Source organism: Scyliorhinus torazame, chromosome 11 (assembly GCF_047496885.1).
Source record: "Scyliorhinus torazame isolate Kashiwa2021f chromosome 11, sScyTor2.1, whole genome shotgun sequence".
In the NCBI taxonomy this organism is placed as follows: Eukaryota; Metazoa; Chordata; class Chondrichthyes; order Carcharhiniformes; family Scyliorhinidae; genus Scyliorhinus; species Scyliorhinus torazame.
This window is the reverse complement of record NC_092717.1, coordinates 124890727-124906846: the sequence shown is the minus strand read 5'-3', so window position 1 is coordinate 124906846 and position 16120 is coordinate 124890727. Positions and strand designations below refer to the sequence as shown.

General features: G+C 44.2%; 1 protein-coding gene across 1 annotated transcript in view; it reads right to left on the bottom strand.

Annotated features, from left to right (window-relative positions):
* Window positions 1–16116, bottom strand: part of LOC140385509 (inositol monophosphatase 3-like) — a 29006-nt gene extending 12890 nt beyond the window's left edge. The window contains 3 exon segments of the mRNA XM_072467738.1: window positions 4948–5019; window positions 5022–5109; window positions 15580–16116. Coding sequence (XP_072323839.1) covers window positions 4948–5019; window positions 5022–5109; window positions 15580–15927 — 508 coding nt within the window. The 5' untranslated portion in view covers window positions 15928–16116.
* Between the last annotated feature and the right edge of the window lie 4 nt (window positions 16117–16120).

The following is a 16120-nucleotide window of genomic DNA, read 5'->3' as shown; positions in this document are numbered from 1 at the left end:
CTCAAGAGGCCCCAACACCATCCAGGACAACGTAGCCGGTTTGATTGGCACCCCATCCACCACCTTAAACATTTGTTCCCTCTACCAAGACAAAGTGGCAGCAGCGTGTACCATCTGCAAGATACATTGTAGTAACTCACCAAACAGCACGTTCCAAAACCGTGACCTCTACCACTTGAAAGACAAGGGGAGCACAGACACACGGGAACACCACCACCTGCAGGTTCTCCTCCAAGTTCAAGTTCCTTCAGTGTCACTGGGTCAAAATCCTGGAACTCCTTTCCTAAGAGCACTGTGGGTGTGCCTACACCCACACGGACTGCAAGCGTTCAAGAAAGCAGTTCTGCACAACTGAAGGGCAATAAATGCTGGCGTTGCCAGCGACACCCTGTGAATGAATAAAATTGTGCAGCTTTCCTATTGTATTTCAGAGTCTGTATTATTGCCTTCTTCTCTGCCTGAAAGATCTAGTGCGAATGAAAATAGAAAATAGTCAACCAGAAATCAGCTAAGCAGCCTGGACAGCAGGACGTGTACCTCTGATGCAAGACAATATTCACAGAATATGCAGGGTCATAAGCCAGGAAACTTCAAGTATACATCTGCAAAAACAAGCACACAGCAAGTAAAAAGGACAGGGTAGGCGAACCTCATATTATTGAGACTAACAGTCATTTTAGCCGAATGCCACACCTATTGCAAAGGAAATACCATTAGCTTTTCTTCCCATAACTCATATAAAAGACAAGTCATTGAGCTCCCCGGGTCTCTGCCAAACAAAATTCTATTCCCCAAGCTGACGTGCATCTTTGCTAAGCTATTTAATCACATTGAAGTAACAAGCTTCTTCTGCAAGTCAAAACAACTTAAATTTATATAGAGCCTTGCACGTAATAAAATATCCAAGGTGTTTTAGCTGCCAGAGTGGCTCTCAAAAGGCACAAAGGCTGCATTGGCTGCTCACATCCTGTTCAGGATGGGCGATAAAATACTAGCAAAGGGCAAAGACCCCAAGCTGGAACTGGCATACCAGGTGTAGTTCACAACAGCAAAATAGGGTTCATATGGTGCTGCCTCTCAGGAGACAATATCAGGCACTGAAGTCACATATTGTAGGACTGTAACTGCATGTTTGCTCAGTACTGCTCACTAGACAAAAGAAGGCATTGACCGAGTGGAGTGGGAATTCCTGTGAATTACATTTAGATGAATGGGCTTCAGCTTTGTAGTTGGAAGTGGATGAAAATTCCACACTAGAGCCCCACATCTGCTACATTTCCAAACACCCCCAGGTCTCCAATGTTCTTCTTTCACCAGAAAATAGATACAGTTCTTTCTCATCTCCCATTCTCTTGGCTTTAGCTAAAGAATCTCAGGTAGCAAGTATCAGTGCAAGCACAGGCATTCAGAGTTGAGACAAGAGGAATAAACGCAAAATAATGCTGCATGCAATGACATCATACTCTATGACATGAACCCCACCATGTCACTCCCTGACAGCTTCCAAAATAGGTTTTCTGCAGGTTTGAATTAAAAAGAAATTCCCTTCCCAAGTGCATTACAAAAGATAATGGGAGTACTGCAGACCTTCAGGAAATAACCTCAATTATTTTTAAACAGAGGGCATGTCCCTCATATAGACCATGGGCTGGATTCTCCGCCCCGCCGCACCACATTTCTATTTCACCCCGTAGGCAGGATGCTCCATTATGCCGGATGGGTCAATGGCGTTTCCCATTGTGGGGTACCCCCACGCAGTCAGGAAACCCCGGGCTGCCGGCAAAACGGAGCATCTCGCTGGTGGAGAATCCAGCCCATGTCCTTTTCATACATCAACGAGTCCCATTCTTTTGCATTGTTAAGTCAAAAGTCAGGCCACTAATCCCTAGGAACAATTGTAACCTTTTCTCCACGATACACTGGGCGGGATCCTCCGCTCCCGGGACTGGGCGGGATTCTCCGCTCCGGGGCTAAGTGCCCGCGCCGCCGTGGAATGCAGTTTGTGTTTCACGACTGCGCGAACAGGGCCCGGGCACGACCTATTCTGGCCCCCCCCAGGGGGCCAGCACGGTGCTGGAGCGCTTCACGCTGCTCCAGCCTCGCCGCGCCAACCCGCGCATGCGCAGTTGGGGCAATTCATTCCTGCGCATGCCGCAGTTGGACCGCGCCATCCTGTGCACGCGTAGGGAACTTGTTACATGCGCCGGCCCCTCACCAACATGGCGCCGAGGTTCTGGGGCCGGTCGCAGAAGGAGGTAGGCCCGGTGGGGGGCCTGCCTGCCGATCGGTGGGCCCCGATCGAGGGCCAGACCCCATCAGAGGCACCCCCCCCACCCCTCCCGGCGTTCCTGCACAGTTCCCGCCGACAGCGACCAGGGGTGAACGGCATCGACGGGACTGCCATTTTTTTCACCGGCCGCTCGGCCCATCCGGGCCGGAGAATTGCCACTCGCCGTCTGCGGCGATTCTCCGGGCGGCCCGGCGTGATTCTCGCGCCGCTGGTTTTGGGGGGGGCGGGGGGAGAATCACGTGCGGGTGTCGGGGGCGGCGTGGCGCGACTCGCGCAGCGCCCCGGCGATTCTCCCACCCGGCATGAGGGGGGGGGGGGGGGGGGGGGGGGGGGGGGGAATAGAGAATACCTCCCATATCTCTGACTGGAACTGCAGACATGGCAGTATTGCTCCAGCAGTGAATGACCACAACTAATATGAATGTGAGCTCTACCTGTTTCAGATGCTGCTTTGCCATTCTGTTGCAGGATACATAAAAATGTCAGTTTCTTCAATTTGAGGGAGAGCTCAGTTTTCTCATGTCATGGAAACCAGGGTCTCTCGGATAACCCTAACGCTGAGTCAATAAAGTCCAAAAATGCTCCATAACAACAAAAGTGGAATAAAATTTTTTTTTTTTTAAAAACTGCACCTCCTTCGGATCCTTTTATACCTGTTGGATGCCATAGGGGCTGAAGGCTCATTACATGGAAAGCAAGTGAGGAGACTTTTGAGAGTGTGAGACAGATACAAACCAATCATGGGAAGGCCAGGACTGACAACTATGATCTGACAGACCTCAGCCTGATTGTAGGGTACTACAAGGAAACAGAACATGACAAGTCAGTCATAATTTGAAAAGGTCTTCGCCTGGTTAACTCAACCTTATTCAAAAGTATCTGCTTCAGCCATAATTGTTTTTGACTCAAACCAAAAAAAAATCATCTCCTGCCTCAAATCCCATTATCCCAATTTTAAATATATATATTTCCAGGCTTCCAGCGCCACTCACTCTTCTGCCTCAAACCCTTAGAAATGAAGTGTTAGTTCAATAACAGAACTTTGCAGTAAAAGATCATGATTACAGCAGGAACTAAGAACATGACAGACAAACTGGGAAATCAAATTACACATGCAGCCCGTCTTGGTCCAACATTGGATTAGTTCAGCAAACTGCCAAGTACACAGGCAAAATATGCTTTAATTTACATTCTGTGCAGGCATTAAGCGACAGAGACAATCCCTCTTTCAATTAGCCTTAATTCTGTTTTTTTCTTCCTTTCCCCTAAGCTTTCATTCATTTTAAATAACTCCATTCTCCAATGCTTTCTGTGCTCTTCTTTTTAAGCCCATTCTGTGCTATTTACTTCAACTACTTTTGTTAAAAATCTCATTCTGCTTTATAAGACTCAAAAACTTTTACCAAGCTGAAAAACAATCTTTAAAAGAACAGTTTGCAAAATCCATATAATTTCAAAAGTATGTCTTCCAATTCCACTACAAATACCATGGAGATCTTAATTAAACATCTTGCATAGACCAGCCAGTTCCTGCCCACAAAAACTTTGCCTCCTGCTGTCACAATTTCTGGCGACAGATTACAATGTAAAATCTGCACAATTATAATGGATTTTTTTTTAAACATGCAAAGTGATGTGTGTCACAGTGTAGCTGGATGTTCTGGCCACCAGATGGTGTGGAGGCTCAGGTTTCCTCTTGCTCACCCAGAATTCCCATGACTGTTTTATTGATCATCACTGTAATGTCAAAGGGCTCACAGCACGATCATTTTTATATAGTAGTACATGCCAATAAATTGCTACTTCTTAGCTTATAGTAACCAACTTAAAAACATGATTAGGTGGAATAGAGCTTCAACTGTGTCCCAACTTCAATCCTATTCCACGTCTTACTTCAGCTCAGATTCTAGCTAATCATCCTCCTCAGTCTTTGCTACCATCTTGACTCAGACCCCAGCACACCCCTCTTATTTCCTGACACAAAGCTCATCAACTCCCACCCCCACACATGAAGACCTACCCCCTACCCTCAAGTCATATACTACCCAAAACACGCAAATGCCTCGCCCTTCAATGCTTTCATTCATTTTTGTTACAATCAATTACCAACCTAAGTACCCATTTCTTCCCATCTCTCGCAAGAGCAAAGCGCAAACAGCATTCCACATTCTCCACCAGAAAATCCATCTCGTGCCCATTTTCCCACCTCAGTCGCAATCTATACTCCAAAAGGTGACCTACCAGCTCAAATCCCAGCACATCTAATGTCCTGATTCAAAATACTTCCTTACCCAACAAATTACCCAATTTCTCCCACCTTAAAAGACACAAGGATAACCAAACGATGACATGATACAATCAAACAGGTAGAGATTACAACAGAAGATAAACAGGCAGGAGGGGGAGGGGGGTACACTTTCACACACAAAGAGAAATAGGCACCAAAAGAAAATAGCCTGATTTCCCACGAGCAATGTCGGGCAATTCAGTCGTGAAGAAAATAAATAGAACCCAAATAGCACATTTGAATTGTCCAATTTTTCGTACATATATGTCAGAGTACCAGAGGAAATAAATAATTTTGATCAATAAATACTTTATTAGTATACACCATTTTTAATTTTGAGACACACAAAATTCAAAAATATATACTGTACCTGTATATTCCTGAGTGGCATCGAGTGGATCAATCCAGACTGTTATGCTGTCAGAAGAGACTTCTTCGTTGCAGATGCCTTGTCCAGGATTTCCTTTGGAATTGCATGATCCCATGAAGTAATCTCTGGTGTGGCACCAATATTCCGTTCTTCGGAGAATACCTAACGCAAATACCATTTCCATAAATTGATTGTCGGCCAATTTCAAAAGCCTTGCAATGTGTGTTATTTAATTACAGCATTTAACAAAGTAAAATCTAATATTATCACTTTTCATATCTAGGGTAATCCAATTCAAGTCACATGATACAAAGACAACGTTATCGAAAGGTAAACAAGTTTCCCTTTTGGCTGAATGGGTAAATACATCACCTGACGTGATGCTGAGTTACACAGTCGGAAGATGGAGATTTGCTCTGCGATGAGTTAGCATATCTCACTCAATATAGTAATATTGCAGTTATTCTGGGTTAGTTTGAGGTGGGTTAGAGGAATGAGCCAGATTTGCGTCTGCTGATCCCACTCCAATGATCTCTGTTCGAAGTACTCAAACTCTCAGGTGATCCTGTAGTGAGAGATGGCCGGAAGACGTTTGGACTGCAACCGAGGCAGGAGTTCAGCCTTAAGTATGGTTGGTTAGGATCTTTTCTTCATGCTTATATGAAGTGATTAAACAGTTGTGTTTTGGCAGTTCAGATTCAAGCGATCTTCATTTTTAAGTTAGAAATGTTTGAATGACAGTGCAGGGGACCCTCATGATTTTTAATGAAGTGTGATAGTACCCATCATGGATTTTCAGTCTAGCAACACATTTGCACTATGTACATCAAAATAATACAATGAGAAAAAAAAACCTTGTGTTTAACAGTAACCCCGCCAGTCTGCAGCATCGTAAAAGGTTTCTGGATGTACACTCTCTCTCTCCCCCCCACCCCCCCCCCCCCCCCCCCCTCCAAAAAAAGTGGTTGATGGTTCAAGACACAAGAGCTGTATTTAAAGAGAGAAATCAGTGACCATTTGTCAGGGGCAGCAGAGAGTGGCAAGACACACAGGTGCAGGGACAGCCGAGCAACTTGATCCGTTCAATAGGTGAATAATATTGGACTAGTGCGAGTGAGACAGTGACGGCAACTAGAGGGTGATGGTCCTGAGGCAATATTACACATTGGACACTACCCAGGGTGTGAGAAGCACAGGCAGCACGGCTGCATAGTGGTTAGCACAGTTGCTTCACAGCTCCAGGGTCCCAGGTTCAATTCCCGGCTTGGGTCACTGTCTGTGTGGAGTCTGAACATTCTCCCAGTGTGCGCGTGGGTTTCCACCGGATGCTCCGGTTTCCTCCACAGTCCAAAGATGTGCAGGTTAGGTGGATTGGCCATGATAAATTGCCCTTAGTGTCCAAAAAGATTAGGTTGGGTTACGGGATAAAGGGGATAGGGTGGAGGTGTGTGGCTTAGGTAGGGTACTCTTTCCAAGGGCCGGTGCAATCGTGATGGGCTGAATGGCCTCCTTCTGCACTGTAAATTCTATGATCCTATGAGAAACAAGTAGACTACAAAAAGACGGCCCAAGAAGCATGCTGTCGCTTTGGCACAAAGTGAAGGAAAATCAAGGAATGGGTGGAAAAATTCTGAAAAATCGAGTGGGAGCAACCAAAAATAGTGGTGCACATTGGAACCAATTAAATACTTAAAGATGTACTGTACTGGAGGTCTTGCAGAGGGCATTTATGGAGTTGAGCATTAGATTGAAAAAACAAGAGTTCAAGAAGATAATCTCTATACTTATACATGTACTACATGTTGGCTATTTCAAGAAATATAACAAGGGCCCCAAAGTTATAAGTGAAAGGTACACATTCTTACGATATTGGGTATACAGGGCAGTGGAGCAGCTCTTAAACTAATAGAGCAGGGGATTGGAGAGGACAAGCAGGACTAAAATGAAAAATATAATAATGTTATAAACCCCACAATTAGAATTACTCCAGAGAAAATTTTATGAATTATTCAAGCAGAAGGTAATGGTGGGAAAGCTTGGCAGTACGATTATTAGAAGGTTCTAGCCAACAGATACAATGGACTGAATCTTATTCCCAAAAATTAGGTGTGTCAGGTGAGATGTTAAAAACCTGACCCTAACCTAAGAATGACAGGTTCAATAGAGTTGGGAAAAGGAACAGGCAACCAAGCCCCTCCCAAGAAGCAAGACACTATTTAATATTTTACCAGATTGGCAACCCCAGATTTGGTTGGTTGGCAAGTTTACCCTGACCGGTCAGATTGCACAAGCCTAGCAACATAAGGGAGAAGGCAAGTATCTTTACAGCATTGCTTGTCGATCAAGGCAATGGAGCATGTCCCCTGACCCCATCAAGCTTCCCCGCACCTCACAATCAGATGCCCAGGGTAAGGGATTTAGGGATTGCAACTGCAGCCCATCATCCACCACCCCACCCCCCAACCCAACTCCCCAAAAAATACACTCTCAGTAGCAGCTGCAGGCTTCTTGCCCGTTTTGTGGCTTGCTCCTTTCCTAGCGGGAAGCCATGCCTGTCAACCAGAGTGATTTCCAGTGTGGAGCTTACATGGAAAAACACTGTACACACTTACTCCATAGGACTCCTGGCTTCCTTGAACAAGACCCCACCACAATCACCAAAACCTCCCTCCCCACAGATGCAACCTTTTCCCATCAAGATCTGACTCAATGGTTTCCTTCTGTACTGTAGACATCTCGCTCTTTATTCAGGACAGGCTCATGTTTATCCGTGATGCCTTCCAACAAGCAAGAACATAGCTTAATTCACATCTTGGCACTTGCATGTAGAATGGCCACTGAAGTAAAGTTCTAGAGGATTGCTATTACCTATGAAATTGCACCTTCCGGGGAGGAGATGAAAAACACTTTCAGCGGGAAGGGAAAATATCAGAAGAAAATGAGTAATCCCACATTCACAATTTCCAAATGTAAAAATCATCCATGAGAGCACAAGGTTGAATGAACTGTGTTGGAGAGGAAAATCTAGCTTGGAAGGGCATCAGCATTACAATGGTCCAGATCTTGTAATTTCACTCCTTCACTGAGATGGACAGAAACTTCAGGAGTCCACATATGGGTAGAATTATGCAGCAATCCAGAGATTTCTGTTAGTGTTTCTACGTTACTCCAAAGAATATGCTGCTGAGTGTCTCTCAGCATACAATCCCCAAGTCATCAGCAAATCAAAAACTTCCAACTTTACGCTGCTAGTGTCACTGACACTAGACAGATGTTTTAATGGTGCATTCATATTTATAATTATTAGTCCCGAGAAGCTGGTTTTATATTTGTGGAATATCATTTATTTTCTAAATTTAAAAAAAAATCCAAATTTTTGCAAATGCAAATGCTTTTGAAAGCTTAAGATACTTTAGCTTCTGTCTTCACTTAATTAAAACCATTAATTTCGCAATCTGAAAATTCATATTGAAAGTTAAGGATTAGCAGTGTTTTTAACTTCCTGCATCGCTGCTGACCAGCTAACATGTTAGTGTCAGTTATCCAAGTTAGGGATTTGTACAAGAATGCACGCAGTAAACATAAAAAAAACAAATAGCTTTATGAGACATAAATTCAGCTTAAAATGAGGAAATTGGAAGAAAAATTAGATACAACTTCTTCACCCAAAACAGACAACAAAAATTAGTTCCAGACAATTGAATACATTTCAATTACAGAAGAAATTAAAGGATGTGAGGGGAGAGCACTCACATCAATTAATTTCTGGAAAAAAGACCTAGACCTAATGGCCTTTACAAAAGTCAGATAAAGCTGGTGCTATTTGTTTGAGAATCCACCGAAAGGCAATACTGTATTGTAGTGGATATTGCAGTCCCCAAGGTGCAGAATAGGATAAACAGGAAACATCCAAGTTTGGGAACCTAAGTTCCAGAGAAAAACTAAGGAAGCTAAGCTCATTCTTGTTTTGAGAGGGGTGTTTACATGTTGTAACAAAAATATTCAAAATTATGAATCTACTTGATGAAGTTAATCCAAACAATCTGTTTAAGTTGATGAATTTAAGGAAATAGGAAGACATAACTTTTGAATTCAGAGACAATTGCCTCGTGGAGAAGAAAAATTTGGCTCAGCTGGCAGCACTCCAGCCTCTGGATCAAATAATGGACTTGAAGGACCATTCCAGGATTTGAATGTTCAAACCCGTGTAGTACTGAGGTAGCACCATCTCCTGGGGCATGCCAATTTCATCAGCATACACTCATCACTAAGCCAATGTCTGTGCTGGCCCAAGCCACATTCATCGGGTCGATGACAGTTTATACCCAAACTTCTGTACGGTGAACTGGTCACCAGGTCATGACCAGCTGCATATCAATACCTCTGCTCCAAGAACATTAGCAAGCGAGTATGAAGATGGTGAATTTTGACACAGAAATTGGGAGACAGTTACTGATGACCGTGACCTCAAAGGGTCAGTGTCTGGAGATCCATTAGAAGAGCGCTGGCTCATTGGTCGAGGGATATGATTCTTGCTTTGGGTATTGCAATCAGAGAGCTTGAGAGAGGTTCCAAGTTCAAATCGCAGACAAGCCCTTCGCTGTTGTTTCCTATGGGTGGCCTAGTGGTTAGCACGGTTGCCTCACAGTGCCAGGGACCCAAGTTCAATTCTGCCCTTGGGTGATGTCTGTGGGGAGTTTGCACGTGGATTTCCTCTGGGTGCTGTGGTTTCCTCCCACAGTACAAAGATGTGCAGGCTAGGTGGATTGGCCATGCTAAGATTGCCCTTTGTGTCCAGAGATGTGCAGGTTAGGTGGCATTATGGGGTTAAGGCGATCTTTCAGTGGGTCAGTGCAGACTGGATGGGCCGAATGGCTTCCTTCTGCACAGCAGGGATTCTATGGATATACAGGAGTCGAGGTGAAATGAAAAAAGCAACTGTCTAATTAGAACCCAGAGAACTCAGTGGGGGTGGTGGTGGTGGTGGTGGGGGTTGGGGGGGGGGGGGGGGGGGGGGTCTGCATCATCTGAGCCCATTGTTCTCATTTGCAACAAGTACGGTAGAGGCTGCTGTGCCAGTGAACTCCTGAGCCACGCCAGGTGATGTTTAACATGGAGTTGACCACCAAGGGCCTAAACCACCATCTCACAAAATGGAAAGATGCCAACAGAGATATACTGTTAGGCTTTCTCATTGCTTTTCCTTCACTTTCCAATTTCCCTTTCCAATTCTGGCAAGGGTGCAGGAAAAGAAAATGGGCGATTCAAAATCTGATGTGAAAAGTTTATTTAAATATATACATGTGAACACAATGTGACCGAGGTTCCTCACAGAGAGTGGGAATAAAGGGGTCTCTTTCAGGATGGTAGCTGGTGACTAGTGGTGTGCCTCAGGGATACCGATGGGACCACAACTGTTCACAATATACATTAATGATCTGGAAGAAGGAACTGAAGGCACTGTTGCTAAGTTTGCAGATGATGCCAAGATATGTAGGGGGGGTGCAGAAGGACTTGGACAAGATAGGAGAGTGGGCAAATAAGTGGCAGATGGAATACAATGTGGTAAAGTGTGAGGTTATGCAAGAATGATCCCCGGAATGAAGAGCTTGTTGTATGAGGAACGGTTGAGGACTCTGGGTCTGTACTCGTTGGGAGTTTAGAAAGATGAGGGGGTTTCCTGACTGACTTACAGGATACTGCAAGGCCTGGTTAGAGTGGATGTGGAGAGGATGTTTCCACTTGTAGGAAAAACTTGAATCAGAGGACACAATCTCAGACTAAAGGGACTATCCTTTAAAACAAAGATGAGGAGGAATTTCTTCAGCCAGAGGGCAGTGAATCAGTGGAACTCTTTGCCACAGAAGGCTGTGGAGGCCAAATCACTGAGTGTCTTTAAGACAAGAGATCGATAGGTTCTTGATTAATAAGGGGATCATGGGTTATGGGGAGAAGGCAGGAGAATGGGGATGAGAAAAATATCAGCCATGATTGAGTGGCGGAGCAGACTCGATGGGCCGAGTGATATAATTCTGCTCCTATGTCTTATGGGGTTTCGCCTGCTGTGCCACACAGTAATGTCTGTGGAAGTACCCCCTTTTTATGCAGATAAATAGGGTTTCTGCAATACGCACAATGAAGTAAGTGAGAAAAGAGTTCCTTCTTATTAAAAAAGTTAAAGAAAACATGAAAAGCCAAGCACTGGCTGTTCAATGAACACCTAAAGGAAGAACAACAATGTAATGGAACACGCCATTAATGGCATTCCATTTTCCACAAATGTCATCATTCCTTCAACTTTATTTGGTCAAAATCTTTGGAATTAAGAATGCACTTGGAAGCAAATAGTAATCAAGCATGATGAAATATTGTTCAAGCAGAGAGAACACATGGTGGAACTGTTTGTGCTGGCAGAGGGATCAAGAACCAGAGGACACTGATTTAGGCAACATGAGGAAGAACCTTTTGGTACAGCAAACGGTTGGATTGTGGGATGAATTGCTCAGGTATGCGCTGTAGCTTTCAAAAGAGAATTTGATAATTATCTGAATAGAAAGAAATTGCAAGGCTATAGGAAACACACACACATTACACACACTACACCTCCGGCTCCACTCATCTTCCTCAAACATAGGGGGTGCCAAAAACAAAACATTCCCCTTCCATAACCACAAGAAGTATAAGATATAATAAAATGGAGTTAAACGATGCACAGATCACACTCCACATGATTGACTCAATATGATTTTGCTAGAACAGGATATTCAACAACACCTGCCCTCATGCGCACATCTTGCACTCCCTTAAGTAATCAACAACATAATCACAAGGGAGTAACGGTCAGGAGTATAGAATAATTGCAGGATTAATTGTAGGATGAATACACCATCCATATTGCACAAGAAGATAAAGGATAAACCAAGATTAGCAAGCACACTTCAGGATCTCTCATAGATTCTAATGATCGAAGCACGAGGCACCATCACTTCTAGCGTGCCATCTCTCCTATACCCAGGCGATCTGCAGCGTAGGCCCTGGCCCTGGGGGGACTTGACCCGCTCAACCACTGCCAACCCCTCACAACTAGTGTTGGGAATTGGACAATATAGGACCAGCGATCTGTGGGCCCAACCCACTGGCCTCGAAGATCGAATTTGATGTGCTCCATTGAATCTGATACACCCAGTCTCCAAATCAAGATGACCAAAACATGGCAACCAACACACCTCTTACTATGGACCAAGCTCACAAACACTTTGCCCGGCCCCTACCTCTCGAATTGGTCAGGATAAACGACACACCATGCAGTAGGATCTTGCGGCATGAAGGTGGGCCCTCATCAGGGAAGGTGCTCTTTCAAGTGCAAGAACTCATGTGCCTCCGCTGCTCTCCCAATGGTACCTTCAAAGTGACCTCTAATAACCTGCATTGCAGAGTCGTGATCTTCAATCAAGACAACATTTTTAAAGGCGGCCATCACCCAGATGCACACAGCACTACCGAAGCGAGAGTCCACTCAGCAGCAACTGCGCCATTGCAAGCTGGGTTTAACCCCAGCCCACTCCGACCGCCACAAACAAGCAAGGATTTTTACGATTTATCTCGGCTCTTCTTCGCAAAAAGCAATCAGGAACTCCAGGGACATATCAGGTAACCCAACAGAAAGCAAATAAGAAATGTGCATCAGGATAAATTAAAAAATTAAAAGGTGAACAGAGCGGAGATCGCAAAAGCACAACCACTCCCTCGCTCACATTACGTGACTCTCCATTTTTCTTATTCCGAAAATGTTTCTGGGGAAAGAGTAACCCTAGAACTTGTATTTCATCTGCAGCATTTCAATTTATATTTGAAATAAATATTCTGAGCCAATTGATGTTTGGGAATTACAATATCTTGCAGCAGAGCAGTGGAAGGACACAGGGCACTTGTGTCAACATACAGTAGATACAAGTGATATAAAATCCTAAACTGATTTAGTTACAAAAATCAGTACGTAAGAAAAAGAATGATTCAACTTATCCTGGAATTAATTCTCATAAAGATGCTTGGATCAAATCATGAATTGAATTTATGCATCTAAAAACCTACATTCATTTGGTTCCAGGCATAGAAAACCCACCATTTCAAAGGGGGGCATAATTGACTCCTTTTGTAACTTTTAGTGAACTCTCTTTGCCTATGTAAATTAATTATTAATTTTGATTAGTGGTTTAACTGCCACAAAATATTGTTTTAAAATGTCCATTTTTAAAGTGAAGAGGACACCTTAAACACAGACAATGAATAAATGTCAAGTAATTTTATTTATGGTGCATAATGTATTATGACATTGGCTTTTTACTTTCTGGCACAATAAGGGGTTAAGGCCACATGTTTACTATACGTCCTGGGTATTCACTCATAGCTTATTGCCCGTCCCATTCCCAGCTTATTTTGATACATAAAACAACTGTATTCTGGTGGTGGTATGTCTAGCAACACACAAAGTCATTTAAGTTCCCATCCAAGTTTCCTATGGGTTTTGTTGGTATACATGTCATGAAATTATATTTGAAGTTTAAAAGAAATTACAATTTCATGTGCCCCTGTTATGAGCATTTCTTGATCTACCTAGCTCAAATTGGATACTCCATCTAAAGCACCCAGAGAAAGGTATAGATGACAGAAAGACTGATCAGAATACAACGAGCGACCGTATAAATATTCAAGGACTTGAACCTAGTCCAATTCATATTGCAGTTTAGCACAATTAAGAGGGAGAGTTGCTGAACCATTTGACTAAGTACCACGTAAAAGGCTGGTTAACAAAATTAAAACTCATCGAAAAGGAGGATCAGTGCCAACTTGGAAAGAAAGTGGTGTAAGGACAGAAAACAACGAGGCATGGTAAATGGTTGTCTTTCAGGCTTTGGGATAGTAGACAAGGTTCTGTGGTAGGGCCACTGATATATGTTCAAAATTTGCCAATGATATCAAACTTTGAGGTATGACAAAACCAATCGACTGCAACACAACATTGATAGGTTAGCAGAGCGGGCAGATGTAATTAAATGTAGTGGGTGGGATTCACCGGACCACCAGCCATATTGTCTTGCATGCCCTCGCCGGCAGTGGGATCCTCCACCCTCCACTCCATGGATTTCCCATTGCGGCCACCACACGACATTGGGAAACCCGTGGACCTGGATGCGCTGCTGGCAGAGCGGAGGATCCAGCCGACAGAGAATTCCACGGAGTGTTTTTGGCAGAAGGAATAGGGAAGAGGTAATACAGACTAAACGGCAGTTCTAAAGAACATGCAGTGACAGAGAGGTCTGGGGTTCATGTGCCTAGATCTTTGAATGCAGCAATACATATTGAGATAGTATCCTAGACTTCATAAGTAATTATCCAGTGCCAAAACTGGGAAGTTATGCTGAACCTTTGCAAAGCTCTGATTAGGCCACTACTCAAGCATTGCATCCAATTTGGTCACCACACTTTAGAAAGGGTGCGAGGGTCCTTGAGAGGTTGCAGAGATTTACCAATATGGTTCCAGAGATGAGGGATATTAGTTACAAGGTTAGATTGGAGGAGCTGGGGTTGTTCTCTTTGGAGCAAAGGAGGTTGCAAGAAGTTATGATAGAGGTGTACAAGATTGTGACAGGTTTAAATAAGGTAAACAAATAAAAGCTGTTCCCACTAGCTGATTGTAGAAGAAGTTGAGCGAAATGGATTTAAAGTTTTGTGAATTGAAATGAAAATCGCTTATTGCCACAAGTAGGCTTCAAATTAAGTTACTGTGAAAAGCCCCTGGTCGCCACATTCCGGCGCCTGCTCGGGGAGGCTGGTACGGGAAATGAACCGTGCTGCTGGCCTGCCTTGGTCTGCTTTCAAAGCCAGCGATTTAGCCCTGTGCTAAACAGCCCCTGGAAGAGATGTAAGGAAATTTATTTTTATAAATCATGGTGAATGGGAATTAGTTGGGCCTGCTGCCAACTCGGGTATTGGGAGCAAGACAAGTGATATGTTTGAAAGAAAATTTAATGCATACTGGAGAGAAATAAACCTGTAGGGCAGTTGAGACAAAATAGGGAGATGCGACTTACTGGAATTATTCTACAGAGAGACAGTATTGTCGCATTAGGGCAGATGTCTTCCTTCTGTGACTCTAAAACAACTCACCTTTGACAATATGGGAGATAGTTTTGTCATGGATGTGGCCTGGGATATAGTCAAACTACTGCTTGCCAAATAAAAATGGCCAATAGTGAATAGCTTAACTAATAATTTTAATGCATTCTTAAGAGAACAAACCACCTTTTCTGAACAATCCACTTGTTCTGGTCGAGGCTATTTTAAAAGAAAATCATAGGGGTACAGAACTTTAAAAGGAAACCTTTTCAAAACATTTCTGTGATTAGTTGTTACACTCAGTACCGACAAAAAAACAAGTGTTTTAAGTTGCTCCCGCCCACACTTACTCACCTCTGAGGAAGTAGAATGCTCTAATATTAACAGAGGAAAGTGATATAAACCTCAAAGCAGTACATTGCCGAATGAATGAAACGCAAGAACCGCCCCACCCCCCTCCTGTGTCTTTTTTCTCTCTGCCGCATTGCCTTTCGTGGCTGTTGTTGCCGAGCTCACCTGTATGGTTGGAAATGTATTTTTAATTAAATTATACATCATCTGATGTGACAGCAAGTCCCCGGTAGTGAGCATCTCGTCCATTCCTTCCTTAGTTTTCCCTTTGCTTTTCCCGTTGAGTTCACCCCCTTCCATCACTCGCTTCACCTCCTCCCCTCCCCGCATGGCGGCTTCCACCGACAACGCCAGCAGTTCCCTCAGGTCCACCCTGTCCGTGCCGGGCAGCTTTCTGAAGATGGCGATTCGGCCGGCCAGGAAGCCCGAGTAGAAATGGTAGAGGACTCCGACAGCGAGCAAGGCAAACACGGCCACGCCGAGCGGGGACAACCGTATGCCCATGGGAGCCATGGCCGTGCAGAGGCCGGGGCAGGAGGGAGGGAGGGTCCGCTCCCAGCTGTTGCTGATTGATGTGTCTCGAGGCAGGTATTTCCCGGGCTCAGGTTCTAATCCCAGACCGCGAGCTCTCCGGAGACGGGACCCCCGGCGCGCGTCCTTCTCAACAATTGTTACACATCAAGTATCAAACAGCAACTTCCTCCTC